The 17,599-nt window shown below is 42.0% G+C and overlaps 1 protein-coding gene and 3 long non-coding RNA genes across 7 annotated transcripts; 2 read left to right on the forward strand and 2 right to left on the reverse strand.

Annotated features, from left to right (window-relative positions):
• Positions 1 to 1,261: 1,261 nt before the first annotated feature.
• On the reverse strand, positions 1,262 to 3,875 carry LOC146699189 (uncharacterized). Its single transcript, XM_085472731.1, has 3 exons — positions 2,626 to 3,875; positions 1,965 to 2,352; positions 1,262 to 1,893 (listed from the first exon to the last, which is right to left on the reverse strand). Exons 1-3 carry the CDS (start codon positions 3,284 to 3,286, stop codon positions 1,305 to 1,307), a joined length of 1,638 nt encoding a protein of 545 aa, XP_085328857.1. The 5' UTR covers positions 3,287 to 3,875; the 3' UTR covers positions 1,262 to 1,304.
• Positions 3,876 to 7,629: 3,754 nt separating this feature from the next.
• Positions 7,630 to 10,967, forward strand: LOC146699190 (uncharacterized). The gene is made up of 3 exons (XR_014922801.1): positions 7,630 to 7,808; positions 9,007 to 9,381; positions 10,883 to 10,967. It is a non-coding gene; the product is annotated as an uncharacterized LOC146699190 (long non-coding RNA).
• Positions 10,968 to 11,728: 761 nt separating this feature from the next.
• On the reverse strand, positions 11,729 to 14,827 carry LOC146699191 (uncharacterized). 4 transcript variants are annotated; one of them, XR_014922799.1, is made up of 6 exons: positions 14,794 to 14,826; positions 14,540 to 14,672; positions 14,069 to 14,132; positions 13,545 to 13,692; positions 13,096 to 13,183; positions 11,729 to 12,512 (listed from the first exon to the last, which is right to left on the reverse strand). It is a non-coding gene; the product is annotated as an uncharacterized LOC146699191 (long non-coding RNA). The 4 variants fall into 4 exon arrangements; XR_014922800.1 differs by having other exon boundaries at positions 14,069 to 14,104; positions 14,540 to 14,827; XR_014922798.1 differs by having other exon boundaries at positions 14,540 to 14,827.
• A 9-nt stretch (positions 14,828 to 14,836) lies between these two features.
• On the forward strand, positions 14,837 to 15,874 carry LOC146699192 (uncharacterized). Its single transcript, XR_014922796.1, has 3 exons — positions 14,837 to 15,092; positions 15,230 to 15,324; positions 15,487 to 15,874. It is a non-coding gene; the product is annotated as an uncharacterized LOC146699192 (long non-coding RNA).
• The last annotated feature ends 1,725 nt before the right edge of the window (positions 15,875 to 17,599 follow it).

The following is a 17,599-nucleotide window of genomic DNA, read 5'->3' on the forward strand; positions in this document are numbered from 1 at the left end:
TGATTGACATCTAAAGCTAAAGTAAATAATGTTGAAGACTTTATCATTCAATTCAGTTCAAACCTCTTTTATTTTAGTTAGACAGCACAAAATTACCACAATATTACTTAATATTACTTAAGTAATATTACCAATATTACTTAAAAACCTTTTTCAAATAAGTTCTCCTTTCAAAACAGCACTAAGCTTTGTTTGTTATAGTGTTAGGTCAGTCATAACATTAAAAGGAAAAACACTAGTAATTTTGTTCTAAAATGAGCACGTTGGAATTCTTTAGCTTTGCATTTATATTTCCAAATATTAAAGAGCAAAATATTTTCTTATTTGTAGATTTCCATCACTTTCTGATGCCAGGGTGAAGTCATTGTCATGGATGGAAATTCTGTGCAAATTACTTCCCAGAAGTGTATTCAAGCAAAACGTATCAGGTTACGGGTTTATTGTTCATTTGTTCATTTTACTGTTTTCTCAGTTAAAGATATCATGAAAATCATGAAAATGACTGTACATTGGAAATATGTTTAGTTCTTGTGTTGTTATTATTAGTTAGGATTTAGTTGAGTTTCATTTCAGTTTTTATCTATAACTCCTGATTTATAAGTGTTTTCTTATCCTCTGTGTACTCTGTCTTGTCCTCAATGTTTTACTTTCAGTTCTGCCTGTGCATTAGTCTATCCCGGTGTTCCATGTTGTAATTGTCAAGCTTGTGTTTGTTAGGTGAGGCTGTGTGCAGTCAGGAATAGGACCCAAGGTGCAGACTCCGGAGACAGACGTGAACTCAAAAAGGCTTTAATGCTGAACGCAACATGACATAACTAGAAAAACTCAAAATAAACTTACACCGGTGGACAGGCAAAACACACAGCAAAATAAACGGTAGATCGCGACACGGACACAGAGAAACACAGGGCTTAAATACACAGAGGGAGCAATCAGGGAATGAGTAACAGGAGGGAAACACAGCTGGGACAAATCAAAACTGACGAGACCAAAGAAGCATAAACTGAACACACTGAGAAAAGACAGAGACCTTCAAAGTAAAACAGGAAACACATAACACAGACTGAACAAAGACACAGCCTCACATGTAGGCACTACAGAGGGAACAGAGACGTGGGACCAGGGCAGACACAAACACTGAGTGGACACGGGGATATAGGAACTAAGGATACACATAGACGCGAACTAGACAAGGGGATGCAGGTGATAGGGGAGACAGAGCAACTAAAGAAGACAGAGACATAACCCATGAGACAGAACTCAAAGAAACCCAAAAACTAGAAAATATAAATAATATCATACACTCAAAAACCCTGGGTCAACGACCCAGGCATCCTAACAGTACCCCCCCCCTTAAGGGCTGGCTTCCAGACAGCCCAAACCAAAACCTCAAAATCAAAAAAACAAAAACAACCCAACCAGGGTGGGCGGCGGGGGAAACAGGATGGAGGGCTCGAAACAAATGAAACACATTGAGCCAGAAACAAAAAAAAGTGCAAACACTGGAGCCCGGAAAGCAACAGAACAAAAAGCAGGCTCATGACAGGCGCAGGCAGCCAGGAAAAACAGTTCACAAAAAGTTCAGGGGGCCGGCCCGGAGGCTGACAGCACAATAGTCCAAACCCGGGCAGTTCAGGGGGGCGGCCCGGAGGCTGACGGCCCAAGAGCCCAGAAAACAGTTCAGGAGGCCGGCCAGGCGGGAGGCACCGGTGGCGACGGAGCAGATCAGGAGGCCGGCCGGGCGGGAGGCACCGACGGCGACGTAGTTCAGGGGGCCGTCCATGACAGCAATGACGTCCAGTCATCGGCTGGAGAGGACGTGCAGGACGAGCAGGCCGGACGGGACGAGCAGGACGAGCAGGCCGGACAAGACGTGCAGGACGAGCAGGCCGGACAGGACGTGCAGGACGAGCAGGCCGGACAGGACGTGCAGGACGAGCAGGCCGGACAGGACGAGCAGGCCGGACAGCATGGAGACCTCTGGAGCAGACGAAGCTGAACACTCGGAGGCTGGACCAGGCAGAGCTGCAGAGGCCGGACCAGGCGGAGCAGAGGCAGAGGCCGGACCAGGCGTAGCAGAGGCAGAGGCCGGACCAGGCGTAGCAGAGGCAGAGGGCTGAACAGGCTCCTCGGGCCCTCCAGCTGACGTGGCAGAAGGCCGAACAGGCTCCTCGGGCCCTCCAGCTGACGAGACAGGTGGCCGAACGGGCTCCTCGGGCCCTCCAGCTGACGAGACAGGTGGCCGAACGGGCTCCTCGGGCCCTCCAGCTGACGAGACAGGTGGCCGAACGGGCTCCTCGGGCCCTCCAGCTGACGAGACAGGTGGCCGAACGGGCTCCTCGGGCCCTCCAGCTGACGAGACAGGTGGCCGAACGGGCTCCTCGGGCCCTCCAGCTGACGAGACAGGTGGCCGAACGGGCTCCTCGGGCCCTCCAGCGGAGACAGGTGGCCGAACGGGCTCCTCGGGCCCTCCAGCGGAGACAGGTGGCCGAACGGGCTCCTCGGGCCCTCCAGCGGAGACAGGTGGCCGAACGGGCTCCTCGGGCCCTACAGCGGAGACAGGTGGCCGAACGGGCTCCTCGGGCCCTACAGTGGAGACAGGTGGCCGAACGGGCCCCTCGGAGCCTCCAGCGGAAACAGGTGGCCGAACGGGCCCCTCGGAGCCTCCAGCGGAGACAGGAGGCTGAACGGGCCCCTCGGACCCTCCAGCGGAGACAGGATGCTGAACGGGCCCCTCGGACCCTCCAGCAGGAACAGACGGCTGAAGCAGTCCCTCGGACCCTCCAGCGGAGGCAGATTGCTGGACGGATGACAGAGGAGAGGAGTGACGATGGCGTCGCTTCCTTCTAGATGAGGGAACTGAAACTGGCGGAGATACGGAGACCTCCTCCTCATCCGACCACATGGCCGCCAGGAAAAAGGCAGGCGAATGGGCAGGCGAACAAGGTCCTGGCTGGTGTGAGGAAGGAGAGGCAGTCTGAGGTAGAGACGAGGCAGGTGGTGAGTGTGTGTTGTCCTGGGGCGGCGGTGAAGAAGTGGAAGTCAAGGTAGAGAGAGCAAGCTCGCCAGCCCTGACTTGCTCCCTCCAGGCAGCTATGGAGCTGCCCAGCACAGTGTCCATAGAAAACTGAGTAAGCCGAGGGTTGCTCCGAATGATGGCATCCACAGCACTTAGCCCAACTGCCATGGTCCTCAAATCATTGGCCTGAGCAATGCGGTCAAGGAGCCTAATCATCCGCTCCATCTCAGCATCGAATCCAAAAGCTGAAGAGTCTGCAGGGTCCATGTTCTGGTCGCGATCTTCTGTTAGGTGAGGCTGTGTGCAGTCAGGAATAGGACCCAAGGTGCAGACTCCGGAGACAGACGTGAACTCAAAAAGGCTTTAATGCTGAACGCAACATGACATAACTAGAAAAACTCAAAATAAACTTACACCGGTGGACAGGCAAAACACACAGCAAAATAAACGGTAGATCGCGACACGGACACAGAGAAACACAGGGCTTAAATACACAGAGGGAGCAATCAGGGAATGAGTAACAGGAGGGAAACACAGCTGGGACAAATCAAAACTGACGAGACCAAAGAAGCATAAACTGAACACACTGAGAAAAGACAGAGACCTTCAAAGTAAAACAGGAAACACATAACACAGACTGAACAAAGACACAGCCTCACATGTAGGCACTACAGAGGGAACAGAGACGTGGGACCAGGGCAGACACAAACACTGAGTGGACACGGGGATATAGGAACTAAGGATACACATAGACGCGAACTAGACAAGGGGATGCAGGTGATAGGGGAGACAGAGCAACTAAAGAAGACAGAGACATAACCCATGAGACAGAACTCAAAGAAACCCAAAAACTAGAAAATATAAATAATATCATACACTCAAAAACCCTGGGTCAACGACCCAGGCATCCTAACAGTGTTGTCATGTCTATGTCTCTCCTCTGTCTCTTTCCCTTTCCTATCCCCCAGTCATGTCTGTTCTGTGTTACGTTTCGGTGTTGTCAGTGTGTTGTTTTTGGCGTGACTGTTATGTGTTTCCTGTTTTACTTTGAAAGTCTGTGTTATCTTAGTCTTTTCAGTTTACGTTTCCCTGTCTCGTCAGTTCTGAGTTGCCCCAGCTGTGTTTCCCTCTTGTTGTCCATTTTCCTGATTGCTCCCTCTAGGTATTTAAACTCTGTGTTTCAGTGTGTCAATCCCGGACGAGCCCCCAATTCATGTTACGACCCGTCTAGGGCCAGGCCATAACATGAGCGAGGCACTCGCTTCCCTCCCCAAGACCCAAGCAGTCACACGCAACAAATCCGTTAGATGTGAAGTGATTTATTTACAAGGTGAATAAAGAGAACCAAAACGGGAGTGTCAACACTTCAGGGTGAGCCAAGGCCAAAACAATAAACAAAACAAACCTACACAAATCCCGCACCCCTGACCTCACCAAAATAAAGTCAAAATAAAGACAGAGTCTGACCTCCTTAACCAACTCAAAAACAGGAGAAAACGGGTGATCAAAATAAACGGCAGCTCACCCCTACCCACTCCACTTCCACAATTTTCGCATGTATACTGCAGCCAGCGGCTACCACAGGACTACTGCTGGGTGATGAGGAGAAATGCGAGGACCTCTCCCGCTGTAGCACTCCAGCCTCCTTTTATTGGGCGGGTCCTCCAGCTGGATCCAATCACGCCGGGGCAGTAAGTCCACGCACCAATCGGAACAGGGCCCTGACACAGCTAAATTAACATAGACAAAAACACAGCACCTGCACAAACAAACACACGGACATACAAGTTCGTAACATCTGTTTGTAATAACTTAAAGGTTAAAAAAATAAATAAATAAAACAAATAAATACTAATAAAGCTCAATCAAGTGGACCAATAATGATCACTTAATAATAAATCCGTTGGGCATTTTTATTGGCCTTCAGATAATAATTCTGATTGCTACAGTGCTGAACGAGACAGGCAAAAAGGAAAAAAAATGTTTTGGATTTTTGATTGTATGGTAAAGAAATGTGGGATAGAAAGCATGAACTATGTTGTGAGATGGCAAAAAGAGAGGAATCAGAGAGATGGGAGAAAAAGGTAGCTTTTGATGAGATGTCTTTTTCAGGAGAAAGAGGAGCTGAAGTGGAAACAGGCGCTGCTAAGCACACAGCTCCACCACACATACATGCTAGCCTATTTCACCACCGTGTTCTTACGTCATTCTGCAGGCAGTGATGAAAGCCACTCCGATCTGAAGTCCCGCCCTCCCCGATGACCGAAACCACCACCATAAGAACAACAGCGCCAGAGCGAAGTGTAACTTTTCCAACAGAAAAGGGACACTGGAAGAGAGACTGTCCTAATCCGAAATTCAGAGGGATTGAGGACAGGACGAGGGACCTCCAGTCGGAGCTGCAGGCTGTGGTTTGCCCACATCACTATTAAAAACAGGGAGTGAAACAATGCAGACACACATACACTACATATGGATTAACAAAAATAAAAATGATATAAAAAAGTATAGAGCACCATCACCAACATAATTAAAACTACAATCAGGCCAAGTTTTTGGCTAAACGTTTTACAGCTTCACCTCCTCACAAACAATCTTCAAGGACAACTAAGCTCTCCCTGAAGGCAAAATACAGTTCCAGAGCAAGGACATCAACATCAAGAGTCAACAGCAGGTGACCAGACAACAGCATTGTCCTGAACCTTAGAGACCAGCAGCATATACAAACATGGATGGAGACATGCTCTCCCAATCACAAGCTGGCAGGTTCACCTCACCTGCATTATCATTGTGTGTGAATGGACTTGGAAAGAGTGAGTTTGACATAAGACAAAACTGAAGAAGAACCACCCACTCGGCCGCTGATAATATATTTGTAACAACCACGAACTGCTGCAGGTTCTGGGAGAGGCAGACAGCAGCAGTGAGAAGGATGGAGAAGATAACGAGAAGGGAGAAGAGAGCATGGAGGAACAATGAAGGTTGTTTTTAGTGTGGGGACCAGTATTGGGCAAGTTACTTACAGTAGTTATAGTTACTGGTTACTTGTTCAAAAAAAGTAACTGAGTTAATAACTGAGTTACAATATTTTAAAATTAACTAATTACTAGGAAAAGTAACTATTGTGTTACTTTTAAAAAAATGTTTAAGAATCTGGGGTCCAGGATATAATGTGGCTTGTATTTGGTTTCTATTTGTTTGTATTGTTTTGTTTTTTGTGAGAAACTATTTTATTTCAGAGACTGCATTTTAAATTGTTTTTGAAACCATTTTACAAAATCAGTATTACCACTCAACCAAAAACTGAATGTAAAAGCTGAATGAATTGACTAAGCTCCTTCCATCCAGCCATCCATTTCTTCCTCTCATCCTGGGCTGGGTCAGAAGCCCATCCACCTCCTCTAGTTTGTCTGGGGGAACACCAAGGTGTTCTCAGGCCAGCCGAGAGATATAATCTCTCTAGCACGTCCTGGGTCTGCCCGGTGCCTCCTCCCACTGGAACATCTCCGGAGCGCTTCACCCAGGAGGTCCCGAGGAGGCATCCTTATCAGATGCCCAAACCTCCTCAACTGGCTCCTTTCGATGTGGAGGAGTACAACTCCACAATCCTCGCCCTATGTCTGGGAGAGGCCAGCCCCCCTTTGGAGAAAGCTTGTTTCTATCTCTTGTATTCATGATCTGGTTTTTTTGGTCACTACCCTGAACTCATGCCCATAGGGTGAGGGTAGAGACATAGATCGATCAGTAAAGCAAGAGCGTCACTACGCTCAGCTGTCTTTTCACTGGTACAGCGCTTCACTGCAGCCGCAGCACAAATCTGTCTGTCGACCTCCCGCTCCCCTCACTTGTGAAGAAGACCCCAAGATACTTAAACTCCTCTACTTGGGGCAGCAACTAGTCTCTGACCTGGAGTAGGTACTGCACCCATTGCCCACTGAGGACCATGGCCTCAGACTTGGAGGTGTTGATTCTCAGTCTCACTGCTTCACACTCGGCTGTAAACAGTTTCAGTTCAAGTTGGGGTTCTGCACTTTGAAGTTCTTCTATCCTGCATTTTTCTTCATGGTGCCAGCAGGAGGTGGCACCGCTGTCTGTAAAAACAAACAAATGAGGAGAAGCCTTCCAATCATTTAATTTTAAAAATGATCATTTTGAATTCAATTTAAAAAGCCAAACAGTTGATAGTATTTTTTTGTTTTTAATGGTTACCATGTGCGAATCACAATTTCCTACAGAGAAATTTAAATTATTTACAGAATTAAGATCTTTCTGGTGTATACAATCGTATTCATTACATTTTTAACTGAGAAAACAATAAAATAAACACATGATCAACAAACCCTTAACCTGATATATTTTACTTCAGTACATTTCTAGAAAGTAATTTGCACAGAATTTCCATCCATGACAAAGACTCCACCCTGGCAGCAGAAAATGATGGAACTCTACAAATAAGAAATAATTTAATTTAATGTTTGGAAATATAATTATACAAGATAAAGGATTACAACACGATCGTTTTAGAACAGATTTACTGTAAAGTGTTTTTCCTTATAATGCCATGACTAACTCCAGTAAACAGTGCTGTTTTGCATTCTGAGTGGGAAACATTTGCATGACCACGTATGGGAATCGCAGTTCATTGTTTAAAAACTTAGAAAAAGAGCATAAGTGATTTTGCTCTGGCAGATCCAGCCTGGATAGACACTGAGGGCTCTCCAGCTCTCCAATATTTTCCACAGAATAACAGCTCTGGCAAAGATCATGCATCTAATTCTGCTCCTGTCAGGTCAGTGTTGCTAACTGTCAAAAAGTTTATCTTTTTTCACTCTTCAGCTGGACATACCTGGACATGCACATTTTAATCTTTAAAATAATAGAAAGATATCTATAATCACATTCTCTAATTGAGAAATTGTTTTTCAATATATATTTTAATTACTAACATAATGGAAACAGTAATTCATCTTGCCCAGGAATGTGATTGTCAAGCACTTTCAAAGCTCATAATTGTCCTATTTTGTCCTTTTGTTCTATGTTTAAAATATTACTTTGAACCTTATATTTTGTTTTGTAATTAATTAATTATATTTCAGCTGGGGTTTTTTTTGTTAAATTTCTAATAATTGTTTCAATGACATTAAATTGTTTGTCAAGCAGCCCTGCTGTGTAATTGTTCTGCAAAAATATATAGACATGATTTTTGTCCTAGATTTCATTTTGATAAGATAAGATAAGATAGAACTTTATTAATCCCTCGGGTGGGTTCCTCTGGGAAATTCGACTTCCAAAAAAAAGCACATATATATATATATATATATATATATATATATATATATATATATATATATATATATATATATATATATATATATATATATATATATATACACACACACACACACACATATATAAATACAGAGACAAATATAGATAAAATATACAAAGGGGATAAATAGAATAAATAGGAATAAAAAATAAAAATACAAGTGAATTGCACATTTCAAGTATTGAGTCTATTGCACTGTTGACTATTTACAAAAAGTATTGCACAAGGTATTGTACAGTGAGGTGAAGAGGCACTACAGCTTAGTTGTTCCCCCCTCCTTTGTCCTCCTGTTTCCCCTCCCTCTCCCCTCCAGAGAGGAGTTAAACAGTCTGATGGCGTGTGGGACAAAGGAGTTTTTAAGTCTGTTAGTTCTTGTCTTGGGGAGAAGCAACCTGTCACTGAACAGACTCTTCTGGTTGTTAATGGCCGTGTGCAGAGGATGCCCAGCATTGTTCATAATGTCCAGCAGTTTCTTTAATGACTCGTACAAGTGATGCTAAAATGTTGACAAATCTTATAGTGAACATTTTTAATTACAAGTAAATAATAAAATGTGGACATATCATTATTTGTGATTCTCTAAGATATCTTACAGAAAGCAGTGGCTCTTACAATGCCCCATCAAGTATTTAATTTGTGGGTGATTTTTATTCCACAGGCTTGTCTTTTCAATTTTCACATGGCCTCCAGCCCCAGTTTGCCTTCTTTCAAACACCAAAGACCTGGTCTGAAGCACAGAGCATCTGCAGGGAGCAATGTTTCGACCTGGCCACTATTAATGACATGAGAGAGATGAAAATTGTCCTTGAAGCTGTCGGAGATAAATATGATGATGCTGTATGGATTGGCCTTTTAAAGGGCACGACTCCCAGGTGGCACTGGTCTCTGGCAGATGATGATTTCTACAAAGAGGGAGAAAGAAATTATTTGTTGTGGAGTTCAATAAATGTAAATTACAACTGCCCATTTTTCAAAGATGGGAAGCTGAATATGGTTTCCTGTGAATACCAACGGTATTCAGTTTGCTTTGATGGTGAGTCATTCTTGTTCATACTGGTATGATACAAACCTATAAACACTCATTAGACACACTGGATGTATGCACGTGTTTCGTGGTTCATTCATTCAGAAAGTTGATTCTATTCATCTGGGTGTAGTTTTTAGGGTGGGTGAAACATTTCATCACTCATCCAAGCGACTTCTTTAATCACTTAACTGAGGAGGGGGCCTAAGTCTCATTCGTAAAACATGTATTCGAGTAATGCTCGTGACCATTGATCAGTGATCAGAACAATTTGATCATGAATCTGACCTTGGAGACCATCATTCGTCAATAATGATAGTTTTCAGTCATTAAAATTTGATGAGAAACAGGAACATTTGGACCAAATGATTTGACATAATTCTTTATTTTAAGTTAATGGTAAAGGCATAAAAAAAGGGCAGGGCATCACAAAAGTGATTCGCAGTTACCTGTTAGAATCTGTCTATGATGGAAAATGGTGAACTGAGAACTGTTTTCTTTAAAGCCACTCTTAAAAGGCTTTAACTTTGGTTTATGTATACATAGTTTATACATGTAGATTTTACAAAGCACAAATGGGCTTTAAATTAAGCGTCTTGATGAAGAAACACTCTGGATGGTACGGAAGCGTAGAGCTGCCACCCAGGCAAAAGGAAATTGAAGTATATCACATTATAACGTGAAAAGTTTAATGTTCTAACAAGATACTTTTCATGTTTGTACAATATACTTTTCACGTTCGAACAACATAATATATATATATATATATATATATATATATATATATATATATATATATATATATATATATATATATATCAGATATGTTAATAATAATAATAATAATATTAATTATATTATTATTTATTTTTTTATTTTTGTGTTTTATTTGATTTAATTTTCATATTTTTTTCCTGTCCTAATATTAAGCATTTAGGTCAGCACTTACTGTTTTTAAAGCACTTTATCCAATTTCCCATTTTTCAGTTTCATTGTACTATTATAATATGTATGATTGTGCGACGACTATAAAGAGTTATCTTATCTAAAAATAAACTTTGCTTGGCCTATATAGCACTACATAACACCTACAGTCAACTTAAGACATTCATATTGTATGACCCAACAATAACACAGAGAAAAGACCAACATACAGATGAACCACTATGCGAAAGCATTTGGCAAAAGTTGGAAGGAAAAACTCCCTTTAAACAAGAAGAAACCTCCAGACAACTTTTTTTTTATTGTCAAAGCTTAATTATCCTTTTTAGTCAGCTCCCTGTAGATAGGCTTAAAATTTAATCTAAAAATAATTATTTTTATCAATATAAGCTGTAGTTCAGTACCTTGCCAGTACATAAAAACTGTCTTGCTTTGATTCTCGGGAATACTACAGGACACACTGCACACTCTCTTGGCTGAAACCCGAGGACCATTGCTACATAGCAAATGTTTTAACTGTTTTGTGGAAATCAAAAGTCAATGAAGCTAATTTTACTTTACTTTGCAGCGAGACAACAAGGTGCAGATCGGTACATCCTTAACACACGACGCATGGTTTGGACTGCTGCCCGTGATTTCTGCAGAACACACTACACTGAAAAAAATATGTTGTTGGATTTACTTAATTCAATGGTGGACATTTGTTGCACACAGATGTTTTGCTTTGGCAGCAACTTAAACAATTGAGTTAAATTAACACAATTTATTCATGTTCAATAAACCTGTGCAATTTGTGTTGATAAAATGTGACTTAAACATGTTTTGATGAAGTAATTTGAGCTCTTGAAATATTTTAATCCTTCACAATTTTCTCACTTTATCCCAACACCATTCAATAACTTTTACCCAATACTACTTGGTCACTTAAATACTACATGTTATCTTCAAATTACATTTTGCTATTATATTCTAGTATCAAATACACAATTTTCAAATGGAGGCCTTATAACAGATTATATTGTTCTCTTCCAAGATGGTTGCTGGCATCCACCAGTAACCTTTCAAAACAAAATGTCTAATTTCACTGCATTGACAGTAGGTAAAGAATTAAACTGACATTACTCCACTACTGAATCTATATAAACCAACAGTTAAATAATGTCAGTTCTTCCGTGTTCTCTGGAATCAATCACAGCAAAGAAATTAGACTCTTTCTTTTGAAAAATGTTGGGAAAGAACAATACAAAACATTCTATTTAAGGCCTCTGACGTCAAGATTCAGTTAAACAACAATTATAACTAAACAATTTGAGGTAATGTTAGTTTCCACTAACATTAAATTAGGTTACTGAATTGGCAAACACCTTCCTATTAACATTACCCATTTTACCCCAATAACTAAAGAAATTAGCACTTGCAGGTCAAAACCTTTATTCAAGAGATGCAAAAATAACATTGATACAGTGACTGTCAAAAATTACGGCACTGATCATACTGTGACATCTTGGTTCAAAACAGCAAGCTTAGAAATATTCAACGTTCCTTACTTCAACTGAATGAAACTGAAAATACCATTTCACACGGCCCATATGGGATATTTAGACTGCATAACTGTTCATGCTACATCTCTTCACTAGTAAAAGAAAGAAAAAATACAAAGAGAAATTTAAAAATGCTGCCAAACAGACAGAGAACTTGTACAGAGCAAAAGGAAAAACAAACAACAACAACAACAACAAAAAAACGGCTCGTCCTCATGGCAGTTGCAGTGTATATAAAAATGAACCCTGCGATCTGTTCCTGGAATTGAGCTTCAAAAATGCAGCAGAACAAGTGTGAGATTTAAATGTCTTCTCACCTAGAGCTGGTCACCTCACATGCATAACAGTGAGCTTCGTTGCAGGAGCAGTTTTGTCTTAGTTGTGAGCTTTTCTTGAGAGCTGAGTTGCTTCCAACTCAATTACCACCCTTTGAATCACCTCAAAAGTGTAGCAGAGTTGTGATGGGTAACTCATATTGAAGGAATAAAAAAGGTCCAAACAGCATGGCTACTGCAAAGGTCACGTTATCCAGATCTTGAAGAACTACTATACCCTCGATGATGATGCCAACGTCAGAAAAGTCATTGCCTGGTGCATCCTCTGGAGACAGATGTTCATTGTGGTTTTCTCAATCTGTGCAGTGGCCTCAGTCAAGTCCTGGTTAAACACAAAACATTTCTTTAAGATTCCTTTTTAAACTCATCTCTTTTGAATCTACCAGTTCTAATGTTAGAGTAATTTAAACCAATGCAAGCAACATAGTAAATAGCTATAGCCAAAGAGTGGCCTGCCATGCTGCCATTCATGGTCTAACAGAGTTTCTAAGAGAGGGTGAAAAACATAATTTCAAATGCTTTACATTAGTTTTTCTTAGAAAGACACCGGCCCATCAGAAATCCAGGTTTTGTCACTCAGAAGATGTTAGAATTTAGACTTTCAGCCCCACAATTTGGTTAGCTGTTGGTCTTTTTTTTTTTCAAACAAAAGCTAATGTAAATATTGGTGGGATTTTCCTTTGTTCACTAGAATGAAAAATTTAAAGTTTTTTCACACTGATGTGACCCCTAATATAGGGGGGTGGGGCCTCAAGGGCCGGCGGCTGAGTTCACTACCAGGCCTCATGTGAACTTCAAATTATTAAAGAGGACTACTGGTCCTAACTGGTCCAATGAGGATCAAGTGGATAACTAAATGCATTTTAAAATGTTGCAAAGCCACAATCTACTCATAAAACACTCACCATGAACTCCTGCACCAAGATGTTGCAATTGTCTTTCACACAGATGCGGAGCACTTTGATGAGACTCCCTTTGAGCATTAATGTCATCCTAAAGTATTATAACAAAGAAAACAGAGATTTGTGAACTTTTCAGTAGCACAGAAGAAAATGATCCCAGACCAAAACTTAAACCAGTCAACATGCAACACCAGCATCTACAAAGCAATATCAAAAGTTCCTGTTTGACATCAACTTTATGGATATATAGTTTCCAGAACATTTATTTTTTTAAAAAGATCAATTTTTCTCAGTGGGCCAGTAAATGCATGACGAAAATTATGGCATCCTTTCGGTGGAATCAGTACTCACAGGTAATAGTTGACTGTTTCAATGGATGCAGCATAAAAATCTTTTACTGACCTAATGCAATACATATACACTTTGTAGTTAAAGAATTTTAAAGTTCTTACTGTCATCATGGCAGCTACATCCTTTAGCTTTGTGCCCTGTTCCCCCGATCACTTTGCAAACACTTTCAGCAGACTGTCAGAGAGAAACTCAGCTCCGTCAGAAACCTGTAAAGGCATGGTTGGGATGCACTGGAATGCTGCATTTCATCTGAAATGACATAAAATTATTTTGAAATAACAGCAGGCACTGTGCTTGGTTAATAATCAGTAATGTTTTGTTGAATAAAAACTGTGTTTCCAGATCTTATGGGATTAAAAAAATCCAAAGATGTTTATTTCTGATTTGCAACCCAAGAACCCACAAGTTACAACCTCATTTTAGTTCAAGTGTGCATTAATGTGAGTCCAGTAATCACCTTTCTGACAATACATACAGGTATAAGTCAAACCTATGGCAGATTTTGGATTTCTCAGTTGTATTAATAGGGTGGTCTATTTGAGTATGCATGCACCTAATAATTATAAAAAACCTATTATAATTAAGTTACAGAAACCTTAAGCGAAAATAGAATATACTTTCTTACCATAACACCTTGAACCCACAATCCATCAGCTGACTCCTGGTGAAATGCAGAATAGATGTGGTCTCTCAATGTGCATCAACAAAAACAAAAACAAAAGGACAGCAGGTGAGGGCAGGAGGGGTAGGGATGTAAGCTAGCATAATACCGCTGATGATATTAGCTAAAGCTGTTCAATGTCCAAAATCTCACTAACACCACGGTGCAGTAAATACACAATGTAACTGAAGAGTCAGTTGACAAATCTATTCACACAGAAAACCAAATTATGTTATGAGTGCCTCGTAATTAGGTTTAATGTGATATTACGGCTCATGTGCCAAAGACAAATTCAAATGAAAAAGCGCCAATTCTTTGATAACAGATAAAACAGCAAATAAGCTCTTTTTTAGCATGTTACATGGCGGCACTTTAGACGTTTAACTACATTTGGCTGAAATATGGTAAATATTAATTCAAAAAATCAAGACATACCAAAAAACGTAGAGTTGGCTGCTCGACTTGACTGAGATGGATGCATTTTTTAAACCACGATCCAAAGCCCGCGAGATGAAATCACGCGTGGTTTCACGAGATTTAACGTTGCTATCTTATTGACTTACTTCACCTGAACATGATATAAACAATTTAATACACCCTTTCTGCATATCATGTAGTTTTTACACTATATAGTTACATTTATCTTTAAAACATGAGGCAATTGTGTTAAATACATGCAAGATGCTTACATAAATCCAAGAGATGGCCAGTCCCTTTTTTTCAGTGTACACAGACCTGACCAGTCTAAGGAATGATGCTGAGTACCAGATAGTCCAGCAAGTAGCCAATGGCAGTGAAGTGTATGTTGGCCTCTTCAGAGACCCCTGGGAGTGGTCAGACCAGACTGACTCCTCATTTAGATACTGGAACCCAGACGAGCCTGTCTGGACTGATGGCACTCAAACCTGTGTTGCTATGTTGAAGGTGAACTCTGGTAAATGGGGAGACAGGGCATGCACAGAAACACATCCTTTCGTCTGTGATTGCAGTGAGTAAAACTCTTTACTAGAAAATTTATATAACATTTATATTTCAAATAGAAAAAAAAATATCTGTCTTTCTCCATGACAGAAATGTGTAAAATGAAGGATCCAGACTAACTCTGTTTACATGTGTTTATATTAGGGAACAAGCTGAGTTTCATTAAACTGAGGATCAGCCCACAGGACTCAATGCTGGATCTAAGTAATCCTTCGGTGCAAGCAGACATCCTGGAGCAAGTAAGTGATGCAGATCTTTGTTAATGATGAGCAGTTAAATTTGAGTATATTATATATATATATGTTAATTTAGATTGTGACATGAAATAAGTATTTAATCACATTAGGACCTTCATGGTTTTGCAATGGTAAATGGAAACATGGGTATTTTCTGTCTAATAGATGAGCCAGAAGCTACGGAGTTATAACAAGACTGCTGGTTTCCATCTAAAGTGGAGAAAACAATCTGATGGAAGAGTTTTTACCAAGGAGCCTTGAAGAAGTGGCTGAAGAGAAAAGAATCAGCGGAACAAGTTAATATGGATGATAAATGTACTTTAACAGAGTAGCATAGAGCAATGTGAACATAGTATAGACACAGTGTGTGTGTATCAGCCTTAACCTTCGTATATATTTCCCCAGCCCAAGTGTACTCGTGTAGTGTTCGTGCGTAGTTAACATAACCACAGTTTTCACTTAGCCACTACTGCACCCCACCTGTATATAGCCACTAAACTCCACTGTGTATTCACATTTTGCCACTTGCTGTAATAAATTCTTGTCACGTTCATACGGTGTCTGTGTTGAATCTGTCCAATCCGCCCTATATGACCCACGCCGTGACAGTTACATGCTTAAATATAAAGTTGAAAAAATGTAAGTGCAACCAGGCTATGGATCAAGTAATTGCGATTAATTACAGAAAACTGTGAGATGAATAGGTAAATTTTTTTAAAATCTATTCACAGCACTAATCTCTCTCTCTCTCTCTATATATATATATATATATATATATAAACACCCAGCACACCCCTGCGGGCGGTTTATCCTTCAAGCTCGGGTCCTCTACCAGAGGCCTGGGAGCTTGAGGGTCCTGCGCAGTATCTTAGCTGTTCCCAGGACTGCGCTCTTCTGGACAGAGATCTCCGATGTTATTCCCGGGATCTGCTGGAGCCACTCGCCTAGCTTGGGAGTCACCGCACCTAGTGCTCCGATTACCACGGGGACCACCGTTACCTTCACCCTCCACATCCTCTCGAGCTCTTGTCTGAGCCCTTGGTATTTCTCCAGCTTCTCGTGTTCCTTCTTCCTGATATTGCTGTCATTCGGAACCGCTACATCGATCACTACGGCCGTCTTCTTCTGTTTGTCTACCACCACTATGTCCGGTTGGTTAGCCACCACCATTTTGTCCGTCTGTATCTGGAAGTCCCACAGGATCTTAGCTCGGTCATTCTCCACCACCCTTGGGGGCATCTCCCATTTTGGCCTCGGGACTTCCAGGTTATACTCGGCACAGATGTTCCTGTATACTATGCCGGCCACTTGGTTATGGCGTTCCATGTATGCCTTGCCTGCTAGCATCTTGCACCCTGCTGTTATGTGCTGGATTGTCTCTGGGGCATCTTTACACAGCCTGCACCTGGGGTCTTGCCTGGTGTGATAGACCCCAGCCTCTATGGATCTTGTACTCAGAGCTTGTTCTTGTGCTGCCATGATTAGTGCCTCTGTGCTGTCTTTCAGTCCAGCTTTGTCCAGCCACTGGTAGGATTTCTGGATATCAGCCACCTCCTCTATCTGCCGGTGGTACATACCGTGCAGGGGCCTGTCCTTCCATGATGGTTCCTCGTCTCCCTCCTCTTTCTTGGGTTTCTGCTGCCTGAGGTATTCACTGAGCACTCGGTCAGTTGGGGCCATCTTCCCAATGTATTCTTGGATGTTCCTTGTCTCATCCTGGACCGTGGTGCTGACACTCACCAGTCCCCGGCCCCCTTCCTTCCGCTTAGCGTACAGCCTCAGGGTGCTGGACTTGGGGTGAAACCCTCCATGCATGGTAAGGAGCTTTCTTGTCTTTATGTCAGTGGCTTCTATCTCCTCCTTTGGCCAGCCTATTACCCCAGCAGGGTACCTGATCACGGGCAGGGCGTACGTGTTGATGGCCCGGATCTTGTTCTTTCCATTCAACTGACTCCTCAGGACTTGCCTGACCCTCTGCAGGTACTTGGTGGTTGCAGCCTTTCTAGCGGCCTCTTCATGGTTCCCATTTGCCTGCGGGATCCCCAGGTACTTGTAACTGTCCTCTATGTCTGCAATGTTGCCTTCTGGTAGTTCAATCCCCTCAGTTCTGACTACCTTCCCTCTCTTTGATACCATCCGACTACACTTCTCCAGTCCGAACGACATTCCAATGTCATTGCTGTATAGCCTGGTAGTGTGGATCAGTGAATCGATGTCTCGTTCACTCTTGGCATACAGCTTGATGTCATCCATGTACAGGAGGTGGCTGACAACTGCT

This window comes from Copadichromis virginalis, linkage group LG11 (assembly GCF_057382275.1).
Source record: "Copadichromis virginalis isolate Kocher_CV1m ecotype Utaka linkage group LG11, C_Virginalis_male_GT1.1, whole genome shotgun sequence".
Taxonomy (NCBI): domain Eukaryota; kingdom Metazoa; phylum Chordata; class Actinopteri; order Cichliformes; family Cichlidae; genus Copadichromis; species Copadichromis virginalis.